Source organism: Penicillium crustosum (assembly GCF_028827405.1).
Source record: "Penicillium crustosum strain IBT 35664 chromosome Unknown utg000003l_segment0_segment0, whole genome shotgun sequence".
NCBI lineage: Eukaryota > Fungi > Ascomycota > Eurotiomycetes > Eurotiales > Aspergillaceae > Penicillium > Penicillium crustosum.
Window position 1 is genome coordinate 3,315,300 of NW_026623124.1, and position 15,664 is coordinate 3,330,963.

The 15,664-nt window shown below is 49.2% G+C and overlaps 5 protein-coding genes across 5 annotated transcripts; 2 read left to right on the forward strand and 3 right to left on the reverse strand.

Moving 5' to 3' along the window:
- Positions 1 to 2,375: 2,375 nt before the first annotated feature.
- Positions 2,376 to 4,229, reverse strand: N7487_008340 (amino acid permease; the record flags this gene model as incomplete). Its single annotated transcript, XM_056876070.1, has 3 exons — positions 2,376 to 3,720; positions 3,788 to 3,899; positions 3,968 to 4,229. The coding sequence occupies 3 exons, from the start codon at positions 4,227 to 4,229 to the stop codon at positions 2,376 to 2,378; spliced, it is 1,719 nt and encodes a 572-aa protein (XP_056728258.1).
- Positions 4,230 to 6,502: 2,273 nt separating this feature from the next.
- N7487_008341 (cytochrome b-c1 complex subunit 10) lies at positions 6,503 to 7,523 on the reverse strand. The gene is made up of 5 exons (XM_056876071.1): positions 7,483 to 7,523; positions 7,251 to 7,303; positions 6,923 to 6,976; positions 6,707 to 6,854; positions 6,503 to 6,652 (listed from the first exon to the last, which is right to left on the reverse strand). The coding sequence occupies exons 1-5, from the start codon at positions 7,483 to 7,485 to the stop codon at positions 6,644 to 6,646; spliced, it is 267 nt and encodes an 88-aa protein (XP_056728259.1). The 5' UTR covers positions 7,486 to 7,523; the 3' UTR covers positions 6,503 to 6,643.
- A 594-nt stretch (positions 7,524 to 8,117) lies between these two features.
- N7487_008342 (putative disulfide isomerase) lies at positions 8,118 to 10,448 on the reverse strand (the record flags this gene model as incomplete). The annotated part of the gene is made up of 4 exons (XM_056876072.1): positions 8,118 to 8,480; positions 8,533 to 10,026; positions 10,084 to 10,165; positions 10,228 to 10,448. 4 exons carry the CDS (start codon positions 10,446 to 10,448, stop codon positions 8,118 to 8,120), a joined length of 2,160 nt encoding a protein of 719 aa, XP_056728260.1.
- A 424-nt stretch (positions 10,449 to 10,872) lies between these two features.
- On the forward strand, positions 10,873 to 11,713 carry N7487_008343 (complex I NDUFA5 subunit family protein; the record flags this gene model as incomplete). Its single annotated transcript, XM_056876073.1, has 3 exons — positions 10,873 to 11,423; positions 11,492 to 11,596; positions 11,650 to 11,713. The coding sequence occupies 3 exons, from the start codon at positions 10,873 to 10,875 to the stop codon at positions 11,711 to 11,713; spliced, it is 720 nt and encodes a 239-aa protein (XP_056728261.1).
- A 680-nt stretch (positions 11,714 to 12,393) lies between these two features.
- N7487_008344 (coatomer subunit beta') lies at positions 12,394 to 15,359 on the forward strand (the record flags this gene model as incomplete). The annotated part of the gene is made up of 6 exons (XM_056876074.1): positions 12,394 to 12,411; positions 12,536 to 12,598; positions 12,651 to 12,672; positions 12,733 to 12,764; positions 12,824 to 14,092; positions 14,148 to 15,359. 6 exons carry the CDS (start codon positions 12,394 to 12,396, stop codon positions 15,357 to 15,359), a joined length of 2,616 nt encoding a protein of 871 aa, XP_056728262.1.
- Positions 15,360 to 15,664: the final 305 nt, after the last annotated feature.

The following is a 15,664-nucleotide window of genomic DNA, read 5'->3' on the forward strand; positions in this document are numbered from 1 at the left end:
CGTTGACAGTTCAGGAACGAGTATGCTATTCTATTCTTCAATGTTCCATGTAAATGCCCTACCCTGGCTTTGGAATCAACGTGTACCAGTGAATTTCTTCCCGGCCGCGTCATGGGTTTCGGATATAATTCGATATTAGGATGGCTATGCATATATGATTCGCCTCCTATTAATATCTGATACTTAGAAAACTCGCTACCATATATTCTGCTCAAATAATAATAAAAAGTAAGATTTGAAGGCGAGTTTCATATGAGCCTTGGATGCATCGATCCACCAGACCATGGTCGGGCCGAACCATCTGTTTGCAGTGTAACCTTGAGGAATGCTTGCACAAACCATTTTACTAGAATCTGCATAAATTGACCTAATTGGACTAAAATGCAGACCATCGGACCGAAGCATTGATATTAATTCCCAAATATTACGAAGTCAAAAAGAGAAAAAAACAAAAGGAAAAATGAAAAAGACCAGTTTGCAATTGAAAATAGGCAAAACGGGTCCCCGATTTGGAAATTGTAATACGTACAATACGGGCGGTAGACTCGGCTCACCCCCGACCCCAAAACAGCCACTTGCCCGCAACTCACCTCTTTTTTCTTTTCTTTACTCCAATAATTCGATAATTCCAATAATCCCAATAATCCATGGTTCAGACCGCCAGATCTGTCAAAGAACCAAAAAAGAGACCTCGGGAAACTTCAAACGGTCCACTCAAATCCAGGAACCTCAAGAAAATCCATGGGAACTGGAATCTTTCATAAGATTCGTCATGACGTAAAGTCGCCGATCTCCGACTGTTCCTGGGCTATTCTCTCTCGCTCTCATAACCCCTGACAGTGACGATCGGGACTGCGTGCAATCAGCCCGGACGGGAGCGGGTGGACAAGAGGGGCTGTACTCCGGCTGTACAACAAGGGACCCCTCGACACGTTTTTTTGGGGTTACTTTTCGCATTCTTGTCCCGGTTCTTGTGGTTGGAGGCGCTTTAGCTTTTTTTTTCTCCTTAGATTCCCCGAGGTTTTTTTTTTGACTTTGGAGGAAATGATACATCGTGATAATATATTCTCAAAAGTTGCTTACTATTAAGCACTAGAGAAGTTTTTATGTGGAAATATATCTCCGGGTAACGATTGAAATGGTATTCTATACTCCCGTATGTTGTAGTATACAAGTGGGACCCCCTATTGCTAGCAGACGGCTCCTCGTGTTAAGGGGTGTGGGTTGCCCCCCTCATCTGGAGTCAGATTAAGCATATCTCTGTCCCAGCCCTTTTTTTTGTTTTTCTCCGTTACATCCATGTTCAGTGTCCACCACCGCCGGTGGGGTCTCAGGGGTGGTGGAGCTTGGAGGATTCTCCCCGGGGATCCCAGCGCAAGGCACGTTGTACAAGGTACTTAGGTGTTGGGAGGGGGGGAAGTGCTTGCTCTGCTTCCGTACTTTGGGGATTGGGTTGGGTTTTAAATAGCTGGCTTCGTGTTTGGGCTTGCTCTCGGGATCTGCTCATTGATTGATTTGTTTGCTTTTAGAAGGGCAAGTGGTGTAGATTCTCCCTTCACATGAAGGTACCGTGTACAAAGTGCGACCAAGAGGCGATCAGCAATTTACATGGTTGTTCTGCGGTGTATACATTGTGTGCATAAGCTCTTGCTTTTTCTTTGGATACGAATGCCCATAAATCTCTGTGGTGGAATATGACGTGCTCTATTCCGTATACGACAAACCCTAATGCATATTGTATATATCCAAAAGAGCCAATTATTCTTCGCCTCTCTAATAGAATACGTAGAGGAGATAAAATCTGATTCGTTTTCAACCCCAGCAGAATGTCATACGACTTCCATACTGTCAACCTTATCTCAGCCATATGGAACTGGTGGAGCAGTGGATTTGTGCTCCATACTCTCCGTCATATCACATAGCGTAAACCAGACCAGGAGGGGCGCTGGGGCAGGCTCCATATGACGCTGCCAGATCGATCCATATTTATGGAGCCAGATCTATGTTGTGCTTTCTGACATGCAGGTGGCGAATGCTTACATTCTTCTGGGTGGGTTCATCTCCGGCCATTACTGCTTTTTCCGGATAAAGGTCGCTGCATCAAGATGGAGATATTTTGTTCTTACATACAATGAATCCAGAGTTCCAGGGCTCTTTCTTTCATTGATAGTATCTGGTGTCTGTCTGCTCCTACTAGAATATTAAAGGTATCAAATAAAGGCGTACGAAAATACTACCTTGGAAATGTAATAACATGCGACAGGCCTCCAGAAAGTGTCTGACAAGTTGTATAATATTAAGTTATGTAGTGCCAACACAAATATCAAATCTTAAATCCTAAACTAATACAATGACTTCTCTACAACCTTGGAGATCTAGATAGGGTTATCTGGATCGTCCGTCTTGGACAAAGCAGTCGTCTCGGCCTCTCGGGCCTCAGGCTCAATGCCCTCACTAACAACTGGCTCCTGCTCAATCGCATGAATAGCATGCTCGACATTGACCACAGGACCTTTGAACCAGCGATGGGCATCAACAAACCACCAAATCGTAACACCCACCATTGGTGCACCCCAAACAAGGCAAGTCCAATTCATCTGATCCGGCGTCAAGTCTTTACCAGTAACACTAGGCAAACACAAAATCGGGACCATAAAAAGCACAAACACAACACCAACGCCACCAATGACCGGACCGAAAGGACCCAGATGCCAGGGGCCCCTGCGGAACCGATTACCAACAAAGAACACCCTAATAGTGATAGGAACCGCAAAAGCAAAGAACTGCGCAATAGCGCCAATAGAGAACAAAGCACCAATCGCCACGTCCCCAGCCAGAATAAGAAGACACATCAAAATACCGAGGATAGCGTTTAACACAACCGCATTAATGGGCGTCTGCGTATACGGATGCACCTGCTTCCAGTAATCCGAGAACGGAAAGCAGTCGTCACGAGCATAGGCATACGTAACCCGCGACGCGGCAACCATACACCCCTGACCCATCGAAAACCCACAGACAATCGTCAAAGCCAAAATAGCCATAGCCGACTTCTGAGGCATGACTTGCAGCAAATACGACGCCCAGGGTTGTCCCAGATCGGAATCGATAACAGCTTCGATATCCAGCACCGTGTATGCAACAACCAGCTGTAGGAACCAGCCCATTAGCCCTCCCACGCCGGAAGTGAGCACAATTGCGCGCGGCGAGGCAATGTTCGCGTTCGAGCACTCCTCGCTCAAATGGAATGGCGAGTCGTAGCCAGACATAGTCCAGATCACGCCGACGAAGGTCATGAGTACGGCGACGCCGTCAGGGAAGTCGGTTAAGTTTGTTATGTCGCCCCAGACTTGTTTGGAGGGTGTGAATTTCGGGCTGTTTTTTGTCCCCGCGGGGATCATGATGAGGACTGTGATCAGTGCGATGAAGTTGAATGTTGAGCCCCATGAGTTGAACTGCGCTACGCGCTTCGTGGACATGCTGCTGATTCCGGCCTGCAGGATCATTATGAGCGTTGTCAGGAGAAAGGTCTGCCATGCTGTCGGAGTGTAAGATGGGTTGTAGACTGAGACTGCTGCGAGGATCATTGCGCTGAGTGAGTAGTTGACTGATGGCGCTGCGGTTACTTGTCCGATCCAGTTGGACCAGCCGGTGATCCAGGCGGCGAAGGGTCCGTAGCCTGGAGGTGCGAGGACTGCTGCGGCGTAGTATAGTCCGCCGCTGTATAACACATCATTAGCATTCCTTCAACGCTAACTTCTTGGATGTGTTGGGGAGTGTGTCATACCTAGTCGGCATTGCCGAACATAGCTCTGCCATCGACATTGCAATGCACTGAATGAATATCATCGCAATGATCCAGCCCCAGACCATACCCGCTGTGCCGGCGTATCCCATTCCTTTAATCCAATTAATGTCAGCTATACCCTACACCTAATTGTACAAGCATCAATTTTTGAGTACTCACCATAGTACAGTGTACTTGCAAACGACGGTAACAACCCCAGAACAGCAAAGCTGACACAGAAAGTCGTCCATAGCGAGAACTCACGCTTGAACTCTTGCTTGTAACCCAGCGCCGTGATCACCCGCTCATCGGCATCCATATCATGATCCGTAAATGGCACATCGCCATCCGGGAGCACAGAAGTGACTTGAGCATTGTTAGCCTCGTGGTGTCCTTTTGAGGTTTCCGACACAAGAGTTTTGGTCTCCATGCTTGCGCCCATGACCAAGATCAACAGGCAAGCCGCTATTAATTTATGCGATATATATATATATATATATCAACGAAATAAAATGACAACCACACAAGGGACGAACAATGTTTCCACCTTGAAGCAAGAGCCAAGGGAAATTGGAATATAATAAAATAACCCAGGATTAGGAGTTATAAAGCAAGCTGACAGGGGGAGCATGATGTTATCTATGCATCCCACGGAGGATTTTGCCTTTCGCCCCGCGCACTGGCGATCGCAAGAACCAACGAGACATGGGTTTCTAAACGAGTCGGAATAAAACGAGACCAAACTTGGAAGAATAGATATCGGAGTTCGGACGACTCGAAATCATTGTGCAACGAAGACCAGTGGCAAGTGAGGGGAACGCCTCATGGAAACCAGGCTCTCTCCGCAATGTACTTCTTACAAAGAGGTGCGATAAGAGTAAATGACCATAGCTGTTGATAAATTAAAACGAATATATTGAACCGCAGGATAAACAGATACCTTATTCAAGTATGCGAATCGTCTTACTCCGCAAGCTTGTGATTTGTAGAGACGGAAGATGTCACCGCTCATTGGAGGCATAGGGCTTCGTCGATCGGTGCCACGAACTTGGTTGAGAGAAATCTAGTCCCATTAGGGAAGCTCTAGGCGTTTTCAAGGGACTTCTGCCGTGAGAGAAAGTTAGGTTGCAGCTGATGTGGTTATCATCGTGATAACAGAGATAAGGGTTCGACTGGTGTCTAAGGTTCTGAAACCCCCAGACCTGCTATTATCAGTTGCATGTTATCTAAGGCTGTACCTGCCTTGTTGGGAAAAGTGACTTTCAGTTGAATACTGTAGAACCTCTGTTTCCAAGGTTGTTCTATGTACTCCGTATGTGCAACTATATATTCCGGCTATTCCCTGGCGGATTTTCCTATCTGGGCCGCCTCTTTTATGAAGCGCGAGGCTTAGGCTCACTGGGTAGATGTCACGGGCTCAGACTTGGGGGAATACCCCGGTCAGTCACATGCAGGGTGACTGATGTCTAGTGAGTGAGTGCCAAGGTGCTCATTCCAAGTCTTGGGGATTGGCATCGGGGTACGGAGTACACTTGGTGACGCTTAGTGTTCAATCAGTGGGTAACGCTGGTGCACTATACCCAGAGTGGATTAGCCTCTATAGGGTCGTTGATATTATCAGTTGGCGGCATTCCTTCTATTCTTATTTTCTATGGCACTCTATCCTATGAAGAAAACGTGATATAACTCCAAGGTGCAAAAAGAATCTAAAGGCTCTACCAATTAAACGATCCATATCTAGGACAAACGTTCCTTTCATTTTCCAAGTAAGAGCAGCTTCAGTTTAAAAGATCTTGGATATAAAAGTAGACCTTTCTTTTTATACTCCCGGGCTATATCTATGATATTAGAAACCAAAGACAAAAGCTTTAAGCAGTCGAGCGATGCCCACTCAAACTACCAGAGCTTACCGGACCATATGCTCAGCAGAGAATGTATTCCGATTTGGGCCCTGTTTAAACTTGATTCAAGCAACCGGGTGGTAGCTAACCGAGCTACCTGGGCACTGGCTACCTGGACCTCCCTGGGCCGGTCCCACTAACTTTACCAAGCAGACCTCTCAATATTAATGTACGGTTCTCAATTCATAGGAATACCCGAGAAGCAGTCAATTGATCCAGGTATTGGGTTGGCGGCTATAGCGTCGACAGGATCCGTAGGATCACTAAATGAAACAAGTGAGCCCAATCCCACATCAAGGCTTCCCAAGCGGTGAACAACACCCTCAAACCTGTGAAATATTGGCCTGATCCTCATCTCGCCATTCTGGCGAGATATGTTGTTATTACACGCATGATGGAACTGCTTCGCGTAGTACCCGGAAATGGCCTTACTTGTACGAGCTATGGTTTCAGCACCAAGGGGATGGCTGAACATGCTCTGTACAGGTGCACGGAACTTGGCAAGCGGGGACTATCGTTAGCAGACACGTAGAAACCATCATCGAGATTTTTCCATGAAGCCCAAGGAGGGAAGACCGGAGCCTAGTCGCCAGCACTCTCGAAAGACGAGACGATGGAACGTTGGAAGAGACATACCTGAGATGTTCCTAGTGGAATTCGCAAGATGATCCAGTCCTCGCAAATAAGTTGAAAAAAAAAACGCTCGGTTCGCGGACTGCTGCTAGGTGTATAGGGTTCTCAGCCGTATGATGGAAGGGAAAGTCGCTTATCGATAGTGTACAATCACACATAGGCACCATGAAGGACAGATTTACTTGGAAACAACTGTTTCTATGTGGTATTAAAAACAGAAAAGACTTTCATCGCTATTCTACACAGTACAGCCCCAGCCTAACCCCCGAAAGCCTCGATTCATATCGATCAAGGGAGACAGGTATATACCCTGGCGAATAATTTAGAAGGGCTAGAAAAAGTCAGCATCGAGTCCAAAGCTCCAAATCAACTGTAGTTGACTCACGTTGTCCTCGGGGGCGATGGTGCGGTCGTAGTAGGTATCGAAGAAAGGAAGCTTGCGGAGGATATCGTTGCGCACACGAGGAACCTCGCCGAAGAGGAAGAGGGCACCGGAACCAAGGGCGACACCGAAGCCAGCAGCGACGGAACCACTGTTTAGAATGTTGTTAGCATCTGGGTCTGGTCTAACCTGAGAGTGTGGAATGCGGGATGTACTCACAGCTGGATGGCTGTGCCAAGGGTCATACCGGCGGCGGTGCGGGGGATGTAGTACCTGCAGATTAGCGATGCATTAGCTTAGTGTTCTCGTTGCTTGTTTAATCTGCCTTCGATATCCAGCTCTTTTGCTACGGTCTGGTAATCCCCGCTCCCCGATGTCAGACACCCGTCGAGCTCTGAGGCAAGAGGGGAAAGACAGGAATCCAATCAACTAGGAAAGCAGCGGTCGCCAGTGCAAGTCCATGCTTCATTCGCTCCATCCAACATGCTGATTCTCGACCAATGTGTACTGTCCAGGGTTCGAGGGGAAATGATATGGGGGATCTCACTTGGGCGCATAGGCGGAGGCCTGGGCCGCGGCGCGGCGAGCAGTAGGGGCGAACTGTAGGATATGTGTTAGCAATTGACTTGACATCTTCTATCTCGTCTCATCCCGCGGTTCGGAAGCCGGTTGTGATACTCATGGCCCGATTGTCCTCTACCCGGAGCGCGGCTGAGTAGGCAAGGAACTTCGGACCAATATGCGAGGTTTTCTCATCTTTTGGGTATGAGAGCACTTACCATCTTGAATTACACCGGAGTGATTTGGTGGGACAATTGCTAGGAGACAGGAGCTGGCACTTGGTGGTCGACGAAAACCGGGAGTGCCCGAGCTGGCACGTGACTCAAGAGCGAGTAGCCAATCAGAGTTGGCGTAATTGTTTTCGTTCAAGTATGAAATGACGGGGAAGTTTTATTTGGAGTCCAGCTGAAAATGAATTCATTTTTTGTCTTCAATCCTCTGTTCTCTATGCTCCGGTTGGGAATTGAAAGAAATCAAACATCACACCTGGAAGATCGCACTGAAAAAAATCCCAAAACGGATAGCAAAAGGAAAGGCACTTGAAGTAACCATGACTACTTTTTAATCGGAGAAATTAAAAGCAATTAATGCGTTCATTGACTTAGTACTAGGAAGCCTTGCGGCTCCCGAGAAGCTGATACGCCTAGACTCCAAAGGTTCGCGTGAAGGCTGAAAAGAAATGGAATAAGATATGTGCTTCAAAAAAACCCCTCGGTCTGACATGCAAGAAATTCAACTGAGACAGGATTGATCGAACAGACACACGGAAGGAAAGCAGAATCAATCAAATACAGTGGAAACAAAAGATTATAAGAACCACGTAGCCAAACACCCTAACTGTACATTTGTCTCATTAGTCGACTTTGTCAGTCGAGCCTCCATTGAGGAAACCCTCCTTGCCATCAAGGTGGAAGAAGCCACCGTTGTTGTTGGTGGTGTTGCCAATAATACCGCCGCGCGCAGCACCACGTCTAAGGCGTCCACGTCCGAAGATGGTGGCTACAGCAATGACGGCACCCAGGATGATGAAAAAGAGGATGGGATGGCTGCCGAGCAGGGATCGAGCGAAGAATAAGATAGTCTCAAAGGTGCCGATGGTAGATTTGGGTGACAACTTCGAAGGGGAAGCGACCACGAGAGGGATGGTCTCGAGAATGGAGGTACGCGATGCCATGATTGGAGCTCCACTTGAAGCAGTATCCCAGTAGCGGCGGTTCTATAGGAAGTCAGTTATAGTGCTCGAACAAATCCCACGAGGGAAGACTTACATCTTGGTCATTGATAATAACGCGGTCACCAGCTTCCACATCGATGCCGTAGGTTGTGCGTAGCCAACGCTCCCAAAAGTCACCATCGGCCCAAGCAAATGCGACTTGCTTCTTGTCATCCTCGCGGATCGTAATACGCATGTTTTTCGCAGCCCGCAGTGCTCGCTGATCATTGCGGTCATCGGCTTCTTCGATACGCAGTTGCTTGGAATCACGAAGTTCGGCTCGCTCAAGGCGGAACAGTTGGACCTGCTTATCCATCCATTCAAGGGCGGCTTCCTTCAGCTCGCGCTTGGACTGCTTGAAGTCGTCGCTACGGCGACGGCTGAGGAGTCCCAGAACCACGAACTTTCCGTCCATGATTTCTTGAGCATTAGATGCGGTAAGCTCAGGTACAATGGGCAACCACACAGTTTGCATCCATGACAGGATCTGACGGAAATCTCTCATGTCCCTAGGAGCAAGGGCATTGTAGTAATTGGGACGTCCGTCACGGACAACCAGAAGGCGAGGCCAGGTAGAGATCTTGAACCTCTCGGAAAGAGCAGCACTGTCGGACTTAACAATGCGAGCGTGTCCCACAAGACTAAGGGTGAGGCGGTTCATCGCGTCAAAATCTTCAGATGTGGTCGCGTGATCGTAAAGATACAGGAACAAGACCTCTTCGGTTTTTTCCAACTCCTTGAAAGTAGTCGCGTCAACATCCTGGATGCTCGAGCCTACACCAACAGCCTTGTTGGTGTACGCGATCAGATCTCCCAAGCCACGAAGACCGGTATATTCAACTCGCTCGCCGCCACGGAAGAAGTAGATCGTCGGGTAGGCATTCACGCGAGCATCTTCACACAGTCGCTTCTCAATTTCGCAGTTCACTTCGCCAACATTGAGATTATCCTTCATCTCCTTAGCCATCGAGTTCCAGTTGGGGGCTAAAGCCTGGCAATGATGGCACCAAGGAACATAAAATTTAATGATCCAGGGGTCATGGGTAGTCGTGACAAGACTTTGGAAACTCTCCGCGGTGAGTGGGATAGAAACACCCTGGGGATTAGCAGGCCGTCCTTGGAGCTTGGCCTTGACAGATTCAGGGCTAACGCCTTCCAGTTCCGCGGTCTCGATGCTCTGCTTCTCGACAGCTGTTTTCGCGCCAGGCTTTACAACTTCAGGTTTGGCGGTCATTTCCATGCTCTTAGCGCCGACTTTCGGGATTTGGACGCCTTGGGAAGGTCGTGACCCAGGCTTAATCGTCTCGAGCTTAGCTTCAATCAAAGCACCAATCTCTGACATCGTCTTGGCACCAACGGGGGGTCCGTTCTGAACGCCCATATCATAGAACGCCCAGGCAGGGAAAAACTCGACGTTCATCTTTTTGCAGAAATCGCCGAAGGCCAGGCAGTTTACGGATCCGAAATGGAGATTGTAGTAGCCAGTGAATGAGTCCAGGGAGGCGAGCGCATCGGGCTTCAATCCGGAGAGGAATAAGGGGTTTGAGGTCTATCACTGATCAGATCGAAGCCTCAAAAGGTTCAGAACAATGGAATAAATACTCACGTAGTAGTACTCATATAGAGTCTGGTACATTGGAGCGGCCGTCCGGCAATGCGGGCAAGAGGGGGAATAATGTTTGATCATCCTATGATAGTTAGAGTCTCGAGGGGTTTCTTGGTGCCTGCATAAGGGATCCTCACCAGTAACCATCTTTTGTCACTTCCTCGAAATTCTCCGGGGTCAGCTGCGTCAACGGGGGGCACTTCAATATCATTGAATATTGTGGGTGTGTCGGGATCCACCCCACGGCCCCCTCTCTTAACAAGTGTATCTCCGGGTTCTTGGTCGGAGGAAGCATCTGAAGGCGTGCCCAAAGCAGGCGCTACCAACAGTGAGAGGAGGGACCACCCCAGCCAGGATGGTTTCATTTTGGTGGAAGAAAAAAGATGAATAACTTGAGTAACAGTTTAAAGGAGAGTATAAGTAGTTTCCAAGATGTGTCACAGCTGAGCAAAACGAAGGACTCTGGTCGAAGTAGGGAGGATAATCGCGAAATGTTACAGGTGGCACATTGGACGGGGGCGAAGACTGGCGACTCGGGTGGGCACTGGTCACGTCGCAGAAAAAAACAGCACTTAGCGACTATAGCGCCCAGTAGCTGAGAGCAAAATAGAACTGCACACAGCCCAAACAAAGAACCGGATGTGAGGCTTTGATGGTATCGGGAAAAGGTAAGTTGGTGCCTTTCCCCTTGCCGTTTGGGTGGAACATAAGGTTAATCCGATCCGGGCCGACTTCAACACTTCATCTCCCTGGAACATAGCGGCTTCAATACCACCAAACTCATTCACAATGCGCTCTACACTTCGGCTACTGGCCAATGTCAAGCCCCGGTATTTGGAGCCTTTTGCTCCTACCGGATTGACGGGCCTTTTCACCCACCCCAGCCCTCGCCCTACTTTAATTTACCTTTACTCGACTACTCTGCAGAAGTTGCAGGCGTTCCCCGAATCCTCCGCCTACCGCCAATCGGTTGAAGCTTTGACCCGCCACCGTCTCCAGGTCATTGAATCGCAAAAGCCCGCCGGATTCGATGCCTGGTTGGAGCGTGTGCGGAAGGCCGTGGGATCCGAACCCGAGCGGTTCGCCAAGGTCCAGCGCGCCGACGGCTCCTACACCCATGCTGCTGCCCAACAGAAGGATGGATCCGACAACGTCCGTGGTGAAGAATGGGATGGTGAAGGCCTCTCGGCCACGACCGAGGGTCCCCACCGTACCCCGCAACAAGAGGCGGAATGGGCTAAAATCATGAACGAGGCCAGTGAGACCACTGACAAGGCCGAACATGACTTCTACCACCAAGATATGAAATGGGAGAGCGAGCCTGCCCTTGATGCCGACCAGTATGTGTACCTACATCTCCGAATCGGCCTATAACAGTCAGACAATGGAACGCTAACCTCTTGCGAAGGATCTCTCACGTTGAACAGCAAATCGGCGCCGGCCTTATTGAGGAGATCATTCAGGTCGCAGAGGCAGAGCTCAAGCTTGTAGATGAGTTGGCCAAGGCCAAGGTGTAAGTGGAAATCCCAAATTCGAGGTCTGGAGTTGCTACTGACACTTTCACAGGTGGGAGGAGCTTGAGGAGAAGCCCCGACCCGGCCAGTGGACCTACTTCGAGCGTGGCAACTAAACAGCGATTCTGGAATTGCTGTGAATTTTAATCTCTGTAACTACTACTAGAGGTCTCTTTGTTCGAATACATGTTTTGAGAGTTCAGTCATCTGATGTTTAGGGTCGGTTGTAGAGCTACTAGGCTAAAATTTGTATATTCCATCAATGCAAAAATATGAACAAGTTAAATTTCTCTTGGGAATTGGTTGGTGCAATGGAGGCATCTTCCTAGTATATATTATAGGTAGAAGGTCGTCAGTTTTCTAGTTCCAATTTCAAGTTTATATATCGACGATGATTGTGTATCAGGAAGCATATCGAAAGTATTTCCATTCCTCTTTTTTGCAAATACTTCCCTGGACCAATCTAATATTTCAATAGTCTCACATAGCAAATCTACCTAGCTTCCTTCATCAATCCAAATGAATGTGTAGGACATTTGTATAGCGGATAGATCGACTGGAAGGCGGTGAGCCAAGGCGGGAATCCCTTGTGGACACATACATTGCTGTCCCTGAATGAAGCGCTCTCCCTCTAGCTCTCCTTCATCTCAATCCTTTCTTAATTCCTCCAATTAATAACTTGCTCCGAGGATCGCTCCTCCCTATCATCGGGCTGTCTGAGCGGCTCGCGGAATCCCATATCGCTGTCACAGGCCCAACACCGCATCACACACACTCGTCTCATCCCCCACACAACATGCGGCTCGACGTCAAGGTACGCAAATGCAGATGATGAAATGCTTCATATAGTTGCGGGTCTGCTCTGTAGCAGATATGACGATATGATTTCGCAGGTGGATATCCAGAATTGGAGCGATTGCTGACAATAAATGTTACAGAGGCAGCTGTTTGCCCGCTCCGAGCGGGTAAAGGGGATTGATTTCCACCCTACAGAGCCCTGGGTAAGCTTTACAATCTTTTCGGTAGCTTTACTCAAACTAATTTCTTTCTTAGATCTTGACGACCTTGTATAGCGGTATGCTAAGAGAGGGGCAGTATGGGAGATGTCCAATGCGCTAATTACTTTCCTGTCCAGGTCATGTCTACATCTGGTCTTACGAATCGCAGGTAAGATCCGCCACAAATCCACACTCCCTATACTCTTATCTAAACTGTTTGCCCTCTAGTCTATCATCAAAACCTTCGAACTCACCGATGTCCCCGTTCGTGCCGGTCGATTCATTGCGCGGAAGAACTGGATTGTCTGCGGTTCAGATGACTTCCAGCTCCGGGTCTACAATTACAACACATCCGAAAAAATCACCTCCTTTGAAGCACACCCGGATTACATCCGTTCTATTGCCGTCCACCCCACCCAGCCGTTCGTGCTCACAGCCTCCGATGACATGACAATTAAGCTTTGGGACTGGGAGAAGGGTTGGAAGTGTGTGCAAGTGTTCGAGGGCCACAGCCACTATGTTATGGGCATGGCGATCAACCCGAAGGATACCAACACTTTCGCCTCCGCATGTTTGGACCGGACCGTGAAGATCTGGAACCTTGGCTCTCCCCATGCCAACTTCACGCTCGAAGCTCACGAGACGAAAGGTGTCAACCACGTCGACTACTACCCACATGCTGATAAGCCATACCTCCTCACCACCTCCGACGACAAGACCGTCAAGATTTGGGACTACACCACGAAGGCACTCATTGCGACCCTCGAGGGCCACACGAGCAATGTCTCATTTGCTTGCTATCACCCCGAACTCCCTGTGATCATTTCAGGTTCTGAAGATGGAACCATTAAAATTTGGCACGCAAACACCTACCGCCTGGAGCAGTCATTAAGCTATGGTCTAGAACGAGCATGGTGTGTTTCCTACCAGCGGGGTAGGCAGGGAATTGCGATGGGTTTCGACGATGGTGCTGTCGTGGTGAAGATGGGTCGGGAAGAGCCCGCCGTCTCAATGGATGGCTCTGGTAAGCTTATCTGGGCGAGACACAGTGAGGTCGTGTCGTCAGTGATCAAGGGCGGCGATGCTACTGTCAAGGATGGCGAGCCCCTTTCTCTACCAACAAAGGATTTGGGACAGTGCGAGGTTTACCCGCAGACCCTGTCTCACTCCCCCAATGGACGTTTCGTTTCTGTCTGTGGTGATGGAGAATACATCATCTACACCGCATTGGCGTGGAGAAACAAGGCCTTTGGGCAGGCTCTCGATTTTGCCTGGGGTTCGAAAGACAACAGCAACGACTACGCCATCCGCGAGTCATCCACAAGTGTCAAGATTTTCAAGAACTTCAAAGAGCAGAGCGCTAGTCTTGATGTTGGGTTCCAAGCTGAAGGCCTGTCTGATGGTGTTCTTCTGGGTGTGAAGGGTCAAGGTGGTATTGGATTCTTTGATTGGGAGACCGGCAGCCTGGTTCGGAGAATCGAAGCTGACCCGAAATCTGTAAGTTGTTCGTTCTGGCGAGGTATTTCGAAATCATGCTAATTGATATGCACAGGTCTACTGGTCCGAATCTGGTGAACTGGTTACTCTTGCCTGTGAAGATGATTTCTACGTTCTCCGTTACTCTCGCGAAGAGTATATCAACGGCCTGAACGCCGGTGAGGCCGACGAGGATGGAGTTGAGGCAGCTGTTGAGTTGGTTGCTACAATCAACGAGACCGTCCGGACTGGACAGTGGGTTGGAGATTGCTTCATTTACACCAACTCTACGAATCGCCTGAACTACCTTGTCGGTGACCAGACCTACACAATCTCTCACTTCGATCAACCAATGTATGTTCTTGGCTACCTGCCCCGGGATGGCCGCATCTACCTTGCCGACAAGGACGTCAACGCCGTCTCTTTCGGCCTTTCTCTCAGCATGGTTGAATATCAAACGGTGGTGCTGCGCGGGGATATGGAAATGGCATCTGAGCTCCTCAAGGATGTGCCCCAAGACCAGATGAACAAGGTCGCCCGCTTCCTCGAAGGCCAAGGATATAAGGAAATGGCCCTGGAAGTCGCTACGGACCCCGAGCACCGCTTCGAGCTGGCCCTTGCGCTGAGCGATCTTCAAACCGCACTCACCATTGCCCGCGAGGCCAATGTCGAGCACAAGTGGAAGATTGTTGGTGATGCTGCCTTGGCCGGTTGGAACCTTGCCCTGGCCCAGGAGTGCTTCACCAACGCCAAGGATGTAGGTTCTTTGCTACTGTTGCACACTGCCAGCAACAACCGTGAAGGCCTCAAGGCCCTGGCCGCCCAAGCCTCGGAGTCTGGCCTCCACAACGTCGCCTTCTCCACTCTGTGGTCTCTAGGAGATATCGACGGCTGCATCGCTCTCCTCACCCAGACGAACCGCATCGCCGAGGCAGTTCTCCTCGCCCAGACCTACAAGCCCTCGAGCGCCCCTAAACTTGTTGTCCAATGGAAGGAATCTCTAGAGCAATCTAACAAGGCCAAGGTTGCCCGCCTCATTGGTGTCCCGCCCGGTGCGCCCGATGTCGCCTCTACCGATGACGACCTCTTCCCCGAGTGGGATGAGTACATTCGCCTAGAAAAGGAGGGTGCCGTCCCTGAGCCCCCTTCCTCAGAGTCTTTGATTGATATCAACGGCGATGATGAAGAGCCCGCGAGTGCGACCAATGGTGCACCCGAGGCGGATGAGGAGGTAGAGAAAGCCGAGAAGGCTGCAGTGGACGAGGCTGATGCTGCCGAAGCCGAGTAAACGAGCAAAAAGCACCGGGTTCTGTTTGGTGACTTTTTAGGAGAGTTAGGTTGATCGTTTGTTTTCTGGCTGACCGGTCAGTTCATTCTTGATTGCGAGCGGCGTCTTAACGTGTGTCCGACTTTTTTTTTTTTTTTCATTTTCTTATTTGTAATTGCGCTGTCATGTGTCTCTGGAGCAAATTACATGCCTAGATACAAGCAATATGTTTCCCTCTATTTCCAGTGGTTTGGTTGATTTACTAGATTATTGTACATGTATACTATACCGGATTTTCCCTGGTGTCTATGTACCTGGCTTATACT